Below are 12,178 nucleotides of genomic sequence, written 5' to 3' on the forward strand. Positions count from 1 at the left end.
GAGAAAGTGTTAATTCCACTGAACTACAAGTGCTAATTCACACGAGTGAGAAAGTGTTAATTCCACTGAACTACAAGTGCTAATTCACATGAGTGAGAAAGTGTTAATTTCACTGAACTACAAGTGCTAATTCACACGAGTGAGAAAGTGTGATTTCTTCTAAATTCTGCAAAGGCCCAGTTTCTTGTCAACTTAATTAAATTTTTAAAAACTATTGATAACACCAATAAACAATGGCTCCCAAAAACTAGTTTAACTACCAGCCATAACAATGCTTTATCAAATGTTTTGCTTACAAACAACTGATTATGTTTAGGTCCATTTATCACTGGAGTAAAATTAAATGCAATAAAATATTAACATAAAGATAACAAATATTCTGTGTGTTTGGGTGTCTGTGGTTTTAGTGTCATACTTCAATTACCTTTGTGAAGTGTAGTAATTTAAAAACTATATTTTCAAATGGGAATATGGACTGGAAGTTTAAGCAACCCTTAAGATTAATCAAACTATAAGATAATGGAGTAAATCCAGAACAATTCGAAGAGTCGTGAGAGACATGGGGAGTTGATGCTCACGAGAAATAACCTGACAGCCCCAAATACAACTAGTAAACCAGTAGTAAGTAGCTATAATAAATCTAAGAAGCATAGAGTATTGACAAATAGATTTCATCTGGAACACTAACTCTGACTTGACAGTGGCTGCCTTAAGTGCTAAATTCAGAAAAATTCTAAGGCTGATCATGGCTTAGCTAGTAAGTGTGTAGAGGTCAAAATAACAGGATCTGCAAACAGTTACAGATGTCTGCGTGACATTTATTTTACTGTCCTTTACTTAGAGCCTTAATTAAAACACGTGATTTGGAATTATAAGGTCCATAACACATTTTATAATCAGGAATAAAGTGAGCATTGACTCCATGAAGTCACCGTTTAAGTAATAAGAAATCAATCACATACTAGTTAAATTATGGTACATCCACATGATGGAACACTCTATAGGTGTCAAAAAGACTGACATAGGGTCCAGCCCCATTGCTGTGCTCCACTTCGGCAGCCCAGTTGCATGGGTTCAGATCCCAGGCACACAACTACTCCACTCACCAGCCATGCTGTGGAGGCATCCCACATACAAAAGAAGTGGAGGAAGACTGGCACGGATGTTAGCTCAGGGCTAATCTTCCTCAAAAGAAAAAACAAAGAAAAACTGACATAAAAAGATTCCCAGAATGCACTGTGAAGTGAAAAAACAAATAAGAAGTTGCAGAACAATACTGAAGCTCCTCTTCTTCCAAACAGGTTAGGCTTCAAAAGTTGAAAGGTCATTTAAAGCAAGTCCAAAATAATTAAGAGGGGTTTAAGCTTGCACCCTCCAGCTACATTTCCCTTAAATGAGAAAGTGAATAGTCCTTCAGGGCTTTCAAACCAGACAGACATCACTTCTTCATGTTGACTTATAATCTAAATGAGCAGCCTTTTCCAAAGTGGACTAGTTTTGGGAACACTTACAAGTTTGCTGAGGTGAGTGTTCTCTATTTAGCCTTGATAAACTCTACAAATATCAGAGTTTATCTCAGCTATTATCTACATCTAAGGTATAAATATCTTAGAGGTTAGATTCCTCTTGCTTCCCTGTCATGAACTTTGACACTGTAAGTATTCAAAGGGCATAGAATCTATGGAATCATTTATGATTTGTGATACACGTTTCAACTTGATAATCTTTTAAGTTCTTACATCAACTACAGGCAGTGCAGCACATGGATTAGAGTACTGACTCTAGAGTCAACTGCTTGGGTTCAGATTCTGGTGCTACCATTTATTAGCTATGTGACTTAGGGCAAGTTAACTTCTCTGACCCTCAATATTTTCATCTGTAAAATAAAGACATAGTGACACCCACCTTTAAGGGTTGCTGTTATGATTAAATGAGTTCATGTATGTAGAGTACTTAGGATAGTGCCTGACACATAGTAAGAGCTATATTAGCTATTAACAAATTATTATTATTGGCCTTCTCCTAAATTTATGATACCTGAATAGCCAACTGATATTAATGTGGGGGTACACAAATGTGACATTGAGCCACAAGCTCAAGGAATTCCATTTCATCACTATTTTTTACTGACTGTTTTCAATTGCCTGGGTGCTGTGCTTTTCATATGTTGCATCCTTCTGAGTCATTTCTGTTCTTGAACACTTTATCTACATATACTACTTCAGTATTTGAATACTATTCCCAATTTTTATTTTCTCTACATTTGTTTACATCCTCAACTCCAGTACTAACTGGTTTTATATTTCTTGTATATGATGGGGTTAACAATGTTTTTAAATCCTTTGAAACCATGCTTGGAGTAAATATACCACAGATAAGAGGGCTGGAGGAAATTGAAAAAGGCTCCTTAGTGTTTGAGGCGGGATACGGCAATACATGAGGAGAAAACAGATGACCAAATTGTGCATGGCTCTGCAAGCTGTGTAAAGATTTAGGATAGATCCTTACAGCAATTAAATATGTGTGAAGGGTTTTAAGAAGGAAAGTAAAGAAAATGGGTTGATTTGGGACAGGGAAAGGGAAGAGGCAGGGAAGGGCAGTCAGTTAGGAAGCTTTTCTAGTAAGAGAGAGTGGTGTCGTAGATTATGGTGGGAATATTATGAATCCAGCTTTGCATGCATTGAGTTTGATGTGTCTTTTTCACAAGCGTGAAACATCTAAGTTAGTGCAATGAAATAGTTCAGTCACGGTTAAAAGAAGTTCGTTGGGAAGAGTAAAGTCTTAATTCATTAACAATAAAAATGAAAACTATGAAAATTAAAAAAATAACATCATCTTTTTCACTCACAAGCATTTAACTACAACAGTAAAAGGATAGGCTAACAGGCCAGCCATTCTTTCAGTACCCCCATAGCACAAAGTGACTTGAATTTTGAGCAACAAGATATATTTATCAAATTTTCCACCAAAAATGACCTAAAAAGGATATGTTATGCCACATTTTAGTAGTAGTATAACATTTCCCCTCAATGACGACCTTAAAACAACCTGGTAGTTTTTTTAAATGTTGCCTTTTGTAGTCAAATATTTCTGTGAGTTTGGGCTCTCAATATCATGGCTAAGACAGAGAAGAAAAACAGATGCTGAACTTTTTACTCTGGTTCAGTTTTCTTCAACTGAGCCAAATTTACTGAAATTGATATATCCAATGCAATTTCTACATCTGGCCCAGTAATCATTAAGACAGGTAGAAAAGTGGTGAACAATTTTATAGTACCTTAAAATGTATTCATATTTAAAAATAAACATTTTGTAGTGCAGGATGCAAAATCTACATTAAGATAAAACACTAGGGCCAGCCCTGGTGGCCTAGTGGTTAAGTTCGGCACACTCTGCTCTGGTGACCCAGGTTCAGTTCCTGGGCTCAGACCTACACAGGTCTGTGAGCAGCCATGCTATGATGGTGGCCCACATACTAAAAAAAATAGAGGAAGACTGGCACAGATGTTAGCTCAGGGTGACTCTTCCTCAGCAAAAAAACAAAACAACATAAAACACTAGTTCAAACAATTTTGAGCTTTGGCCTGGGACCCTCAAAACAACCTAGCGAATACATGTTAACACAATGTCTTCAGCTATTTCTTTTTCTTTTCCTCTTACCAGTTACAATCACCAGGCCCATATGATCTCACAGATAGCAATTTTTCATCTTTCCCCAGAGGTCCTGAGCACTTCCTTACAAAAAACCATGTACCCAGGGGCTGGCCTGGTAGAGTAGTGGTTAAGTTCATATGCTCCACTTCAGTGGCCCAGGGTTTGTGGGTTCGGATCCTGGGCACAGACTTACACACCATTCATCAAGCCACGCTGTGGTGGCATTCCACATATAAAATAGAGGAAGATCGGCACAGATGTTACCTCAGGGCCAATCTTCCTCACCAAAAAAACCCCCCCAAAACCAAAAAAGCCCACCATGTACACAAAATTTACATCTCATTAGTTTTCTGAATATAAATAAATCATATCTATCTCTCCAAGGACCCACCATTTTGGTTGTATTAATGTATTCTTTCCCCAAAGAGTCTAAGATGGTTTATATTTGTTCCTAATCACGTATTCTATTCATCCCTAACCGTTAAATATATATAATTACAATTAAAAACCTTACAGAATTTTAGAAGCACTATATGCTATCTACCAGAACAAGGGAAAAAGCTTTAAATCTATTTCCTGTCCAACAGTTAATCAATTAGCAATGGGAAAACACCTTGGTCAAGGAGATCAGGTATTGCCAGTGGAAAGGAAAAATAGGTGCTTATAATGGTGGAGGGGGATGTGGAGGGAGACAGATTAGGACAGTTTTTCCAAACAGCAAGTCTCAATTCACTAGTGGACTGTGAAGTCAATTCAGTGGGTACCAACTTGCACTAAAACAACCGACACTCAAAAAGAAAATATTAGAGTGCATCATATACAATAAGGGTAAAAAAAAAAGTCTGAAAAGCCACTGTATTAGGCTATGCTAGGGGAGAGAGTGAACCTGTAAAGGACTTTTCATGTGCCAGAAGCTACAGTAGATTATTATATTTAGTCCTTAAAACTATCTTGTTAAATAGATACATTTCTTCCTTTTTTTTCTTTTTGAGGAAGATTAGCCCTGAGCTAACATCTGCTGCCAATCCTCCTCTTTTTGCTGAGGAAGACTGGTCCTGAGCTAACATCCATGCCCATCTTCCTCTACTTTATACGTGGGACGCCTGCCACAGCATGGTTTGCCAAGTGGTGCCATGTCTGCACCCGGGATCTGAACCCGGGCCGCTGAAGCTGAACGTGCGAACTTTACCACTGCACCACTGGGCCAACCCCCATTTCTTCCATTTTTAAGATAAGGAAAATTAGGGTCAGAATTAATTCTCACCTAAGATCATATGGCTCACAAATATCTGAGCTGACAGTCTCTCTTATACCAGTCTGCTTATACTACAGTCTTACTCAGGCTATCTAGGAAACTCTTAGGAGAAAGACAAATGGGTGACAAGGAACTAGTGAAATTGAGAAATTATTTCAAGAATTTGACTTACAGAGCATGCTACCTATCAATCACTTTAGCCTCAAGCGCCGTTGGATGTTTTCCCTAAAACACAGGAGCTACCACTAGTGGCATAGGAGGGCACTGAGCAAAGGGGCAAATAGGTTACATCCAGCATACCTACTCTGGTCAACAAATACTGTCAGCCAGCAATACTGCGTTGACAAGAATTCTGAGGTTGGTTCAGTGGGAATGAGTACTGTGATGGATTAGTGATGTCTACTGTAAAGCAGAGAAGTGGCATGTACTTCCTATCCTCGGTAAAGTGGAGTCATAAAGATCTACCCACTTACAGCCACTGAACACTGATCTTAGTTTCTTCATTTCTAAAATAGCAATAACGTCTATTTTATAGGATTATTGAACACTAAATAAGGAATTAAGTACCTAGAGTACCCAGTACACAGTAAGAAGAAATCAATAAGCGGTAGAAGTTACTGTTGTTATTATTATTAACCTAGGATAGTATCTGCTCCTATGCACTTAAATTCTAAGATCTTCCTTCATATAAATACAGTTAAACAGAGAGGTTAGGTTCTATATTGAGAGAGACTAATATTTACTGAGCAACTTTCCAAGTGTCAAACACTATATCAGACACAGATAGAAAGTGGATTAAACAGCTTTATGTAGATTAACCTGGAATCCTGCCTCAATTCTATATGAAAATCCAATCACCTGAATTTGAAATTGCTAAAGTATAATCTTTTGGAGCCTAACTAGTACAATAAACTAGAAACTGCATAACCTTCAATAAACAAATTCAAAAAAGAAAGAAGTATAAGACAGCAAAACATGGAGGCTGCCTAGGTATTAATGAAAATATACGTAAGTAGATCATTCATAATAAACCTTGCTTTTACATAATTGAGCAGAGTAGGGCAATCTATTGTATTACGGGTTTCGCCCGCTAACCGAAAGCCCACTGCTATGAAACCCTTTGTAAGCTGAAATGGCATAAAGTGAAGAAACAATTACCTTAGGATATATCTTGCTAACAGATGCACAAAAAAAATCGAGATAAAGCACAGATCTCACAGACACAGTTCAAAGCTACAGCGGCTTGATGCTGAGCTACCAAGTGTAGTTCCCAGGGAAGGAGTGTGCCACTCTCGCTGCCCTGAGTGCACTAATGACCCTATAATGGCTGGCTGCAAAACAAACACTGAACGCTATTTTTGCTTTTCACCTTTCTTCGTAAAAACGAAAATCTTCAGTTTTCTTTCAGTTAGCAAAAACAGGTACTAATGCAGGTCATTCCTAAAAGTGAAGTGGCATAAACCGAACTTTCAAAAAGCAAGGGAAACCTGTACCATCTTTTTTTTTTTTCCTTTTTCTCCCCAAAGCCCCCCGGTACATAGTTGTATATTCTTCGTTGTGGGTCCTTCTAGTTGTGGCATGTGGGACGCTGCCTCAGCGTGGTTTGATGAGCAGTGCCATGTCCGCGCCCAGGATTCGAACCAACGAAACACTGGGCCGCCTGCAGCGGAGCGCGCGAACTTAACCACTCGGCCACGGGGCCAGCCCCATGTATCTTCTTCTAAGCCTCCCATTCTTCTAAATCTTTCATTGGGACCTCAGACACCTGCTCCACAGATCTTCCCTACTTTCCTCACTGAACCCCCAGACCTGACAGCACGCTCAAAGAGATGCTAACTCCCTCACTGGAGTGAAGGTAAGGTTGGTTTCCTCCTTGCTTCTCAAAACTATTTCCAAGCATTACTCTTTGCCCTTTTGTGAAATCCCCTGCTCCTGAGGTTTATACCTTCTCATAATTCTCAGCTACTAAATTCAGGACATTCTGCTTCATTAATGAAAGACTTTTACACCTGGTTCACAGATTTCCTCTCCTACGTTATTCTCATACATGTCTCAGTTCAATCTCATCTGGACTTCTGGTACCTCTCTTTATCCTCTTTGATTTACCCAGACCTTTCTGTGTTACCTTTCCTAGTTAGTTTACATTTCTTGGTCCACATCTTGTCTATATATATATTTATTTTTTGAGGAAGATTAGCTTTGAGGTGACATCTGCCACCAATCCTCCTCTTTTTGCTGAGGAAGACTGGTCCTCAGCTAACATCTGTGCCCATCTTCCTCTACTTTATATGTGGGATGCCTACCATAGCATGGCTTGATGAGCGGTGCCATGTCTGCACCCAGGATCTGAACCCACCAATTCCGGGCCGCCAAGGCAGAACATGCAAACTTTTAACCACTGCGCCACCGGGACGGACCCTTGTCTATATTCTTGATGTTGTTATCCCTTGTTCTTTTGTGATACATGCCTAGCAAACCCCTAATATCTACTTTCTTATGCTTGCAGTTATGCTACTGAGCACTTACTACCAGAGTAAAATTATAGAACTGAGCAGAAACGTTCCACTATCAATTCATGCAGAAACACATAAAATACACAAAAATAAAGCTCAGGTACTACCATACAAAAAATTTTTGGTAAGTAATCCAATAGGAGATTATACAAACAGCAGAAAACTGAATTAAACAAATACCTGAGTTAAAAGAAGGAAGCACTGTTTCTGGTTGGGAAGGTTATATACAGTAAGATGTCAACACTTCCTAGATTAATGTATAGACTTATATAGTTATGGGTCGGCATTGATCAAAATCTTTGTGAAATTTCAAAGCAATGATAAATGTATATGGAAAAATGAAAGAAAAAAAGGTAAAGATGTCTTACCAAACAATGAATTGAAAAGAAAAAAAAATGATGGGAGATAGGTCTTACTAAGTATTAGAAAAAAAGCATTATTTAATAAGTAATATTGAATAAATTAAGTAATAATACTATGATAAATTCTTCAAATTTTTTTTTTGCTGGGAAAGAGTCCCCCTGAGCTAATATGTGTTGCCAATCTTCCTCTTTTTTTTCTCCCCTCCCCAAAGAGCCAGTACATATTTGTATACATCCTACATGTAAGTCCTTCTAGTTCTTCTCTGTGAGCTGCCACCATAGCATGGCTACTGACAGATGAGTGGTGAGGTTGTGCACCTGGGAACCAAACTTGGGCTGCCAAAGTGGAACATGCCAAACATTAACCATTAGGCCATCAGGGCTGGCTGTTTAAATTTCTTAAACTACCAAAAACCATATATTTATTGTAGGTGTAGAAAGATGACAATTTTCCAGCTACCGAAGCAATAGGAGAAATTATAAATGACAAAGCTCATGAGTTACACCACATATAAATTTTAAATATAGAATAATAAAAACAATAGAATTAAGATTAAAAAGCAACAATCAGGGACAAATATGCAATACATAAAGATGTAGCTCACAGAAATAGGAATAAATTTAACACAAACACTTGAGAAAATACCCTCATAGTTATAAAAATGCAAGACAAAATACCTCACGATTCTTAAGTAAGCAAAAATACATTAAAGTGGCCAAATGTGATACTGATAGGACTGTGAAGGAAGTCCTCCACTGATGGTGACACTCCAGATTATTACACCTCTCTCTGCTGGGTTATCGACGAAGCAAAAATTAATTTGTTGTAGGACTGATCACATCCTTTGACTTGTAAATTCCACTTCAGAGTACATAACCCAATACAATGACTTAAAGAAAAAAAAAGCTGTACATAATTATCTATATTAGCATTTTTGAAAGAGAAATAGAATAATTAATGACAGAAATAAAACATACATTACCAGATGTTTACTGAGATTTTATTACCATGCCAAAGGGCTGTGCCAAGTGCTTTAAATACATTACCTCATTTCATTCTTCAATTCTATGAGGGAATTACTATTATCTTTATTTTATAGATGAGGAATCTAAAATACTCAGACATAAGTAACTTGCCTAAGGTATCCAACTGCATATTTAAGTGACAGGGTTAGGGTTTGTACCAAGGCTGCAGACTCTAAACTCAACCTCTTAGCCAAAGAATATAAACCATTCTAATAAAAAATCTGTCCTGAGAAAAACTAACAAAGCTGGAGGCATCACAATGCCTGACTTCAAAACGTACTACAAAGCCATAGTAAGGAAAACAGCATAGTACTGGTACAAAAACAGGCACACAGATCAATGGAACAGAACTGAAAGCCCAGAAATAAAACCACACATCTACGGGACAGCTAATCTTCGACAAAGGTGCCAAGAACATACAATGGAGAAAAGACAGTCTCTTCAATAAATGGTGTTGGGAAATCTGGACCACCACTTGCAAAAGAATGAAAGTAGACCATTATCTCACACCATACACAAAAATAAACTCAAAATGTATCAAAACTTGAAGTCCTGAAACCAAAAAACTGGAAGATAATATAGGTAGTACACTCTTTGACATGGAACTTAAAAGGATCTTTTCGAACACCATGTCTTCTCAGACGAGGGAAACAAAAGAAAAAATAAAGAAGTGGGACTTCATCAGACTAAAGAGCTTCTGCAAGGCAAAAGAAACTAGGATCAAACAAAAACACAACCTACCAACTGGGAGAAAATATTTGCGAATCATATATCTGACAAGGAATTAATCTCTATAATATATAAGCAACTCACACTACAAAAAAACAAACAGCCCAATCAAAAAATGGGCAGAAGATATAAACAGACATTTTTCCAAAGATTTAAAGACTAAAAATAACAAAAGTTGGAGAGGGTGTGGAGAAAAGGGAACCCTCATACATTGCTGGTGGGAATGCAAACTGGTGCAGCCACTATGGAAAACAGTATGGAGATTCCTCAAAAAACTAAAAATAGGGGCTGGCCCCGTGGCCGAGTGGTTAAGTTTGAGCGCTCCGCTGCAGGCGGCCCAGTGTTTCGTTGGTTCAAAACCTGGGCACGGACATGGCACTGCTCATCAAACCACGCTGAGGCGGCGTCCCACATGCCACAACTAGAAGGACCCACAACAAAGAATATACAACTATGTACCGGGGGGCTTTGGGGAGAAAAAGGAAAAAATAAAATCTTTAAAAAAAAAAAGAAATCTTTAAAAAAAAAAAAAAAAAACTAAAAATAGAAATATCATATGACCCAGCTATCCCACTACTGGGTATTGACCCAAACAACTTGAAATCAACAATCCAAAGTAGCATATGCACCCCTATGTTCACTGCAGCACTATTCACAATAGCCCAGACATGGAAACAATCCAAGCGCCCATCAACCAATGATTGGATAAAGAAGATGTTATATATATACACAATGGAATACTACTCAGCCATAAAAAAGGACAATCATACCATTTGCAACAATATGGATGGACCTGGAGGGAATTATGCTAAGTGAAATAAGCAGACTGAGAAAGACAAATACCATATGCTTTCACTCATATGTGGAATATAAACAAACACATGGACAAAGAAAATAGTTCAGTGGTTACCAAGGGAAGGGGGGTGGGGGGTGAGCACAGGGGGTGAAGGGGAACACTTATGGTTGACAGAAAAGAAATAATGTATAACTGAAATTTCACCATGATGTAAATTATTATGAACACAACAAAAAAACCAAACAACAAAACAAAAAACGGAAAGAAGTACCTAAAGATTTGGAAATGATGAAGTAAACCATAGTGTAAAACCTGAAGCAACCCTACAGTCATTAAAAGCAGTACACAAGGGAACTACACAGATACAGGGAAAAGTTTTTATGAACTAGTGTCAACCATAAAGAAAAAACAAGTGATACCCAGAATCTTGTTACAGTCATAAAAAGTGATAGAATTCCATATATTTTATTTCATTTATGGTTCTATAGAAATGAATAGATTACAAACCTTCTGCATACAGTCGTTCTGCAAGGAAAACTGCATCTCGGTAAGCATAGTGGTTTAGTGCTTGCCATATAGCAGCCTGCAAGTGGAGGAAAAACAATATAAATATACAAACACATGCAATTTCAAGGTAACTCCTAACACAGAGCCTTGCACATAATACTCAAATCAACATCCCTAATTTAAGTGATAAAACGTCAATGCCCACAGTGCAAACTCCATAGTGTGTTAGATAAAGCTCTTCACAGTATGGCTAACATATCTGAATTTACTCACTCAACTCTCGATGGACTTTTAGGCCTTTGTCCCTTTGTATTCCTTTTCCTTCACATGGGGAATGAACTCACCTACCTCCTCTTATAAACTGCTCATTCCTAAAGACGCACCTTAAATAGCATCTACTGTTTAAAGCTTTCCTGGCTAGTCTCTAGCCATTTTTTGGGTAAACATACCTCTTCTAGTGAAGCATTCATATTATTTTACAGTTATTTGTTTATAGGTCTGCTTACCCCACTAAACAACACTGCTCTAAACTTATGGCAGTAGTTTTCAACAATTTTTCATGATAAACATGAGGGAGATGTTCAAATGTATGTCATCTTCCCACAAAAACTTCCCCACTGATTACCTTTAATGCTACCCTATTCTCACCCATTCAAAGAAGTATACTGGAATAGAAATAAGTAAAGCTATCATAGGAATAACGCTTAATCTATTTGAATATATTTTTTCTTTTTTAGAGTTATGAAACATACCACAAAAAGTAATATATCAGACAGAAGGACTTTCTTTTTTGAGGAAGATTAGGCCTGAGCTAAAATATCTGCTGCCAATCCTCCTCTTTTTTGCTGAGGAAGACTGGCCCTGAGGTAACATCTGAGAACACCTTCTCTATTTTATATGTGGGATGACTGCCACAGCATGGCCTGACAAGTGGTGTGTAGGTCTGTACCTGAGATCCGAACCAGCAAACCTCAGGCCACCGAAGCAGAATGTGCCAACTTAACCCCTGTGCCACCGGGCTGGCCCCAGAAGACATTTTAAGTAACAATAAACCAAAACATTTAGACCTATGGACCACTATTCAGCTCAAGAAATAAAATATTACCAACATCTTTTTAGCTTCCTATGTCATTCACATAACCTCTCTCTAACTTAAAGAAGAAACCACCTCCCTGAATTTTGTTAATCTTTGAGTTTTCTTCAGTTTTTATACACTTGTATATATCATCCTTAAGCAATGTAATATTTAGCTTTTCCTGTTTTTGAATTTTAAATAAATACAAACATATTGTATATATTCTGCTATGATTTGCTTTTGTAACCCAAAATTATTTTG

The 12,178-nt window shown here is 37.7% G+C and overlaps 1 protein-coding gene across 6 annotated transcripts in view; it reads right to left on the reverse strand.

The window, feature by feature from the left end:
• CDC27 (cell division cycle 27) overlaps positions 1-12,178 on the reverse strand; it is a 67,790-nt gene that overhangs the window by 42,158 nt on the left and 13,454 nt on the right. For all 6 annotated transcript variants that reach the window (XM_046676097.1, XM_046676096.1, XM_046676095.1 and 3 more), the window contains one exon: positions 10,843-10,918. In XM_046676097.1, the coding sequence (XP_046532053.1) occupies positions 10,843-10,918 (76 nt within the window). The remainder of the gene's footprint in view (positions 1-10,842; positions 10,919-12,178) is intronic.

The sequence above is a fragment of the Equus quagga genome, chromosome 11, assembly GCF_021613505.1.
Source record: "Equus quagga isolate Etosha38 chromosome 11, UCLA_HA_Equagga_1.0, whole genome shotgun sequence".
Taxonomy (NCBI): Eukaryota; Metazoa; Chordata; class Mammalia; order Perissodactyla; family Equidae; genus Equus; species Equus quagga.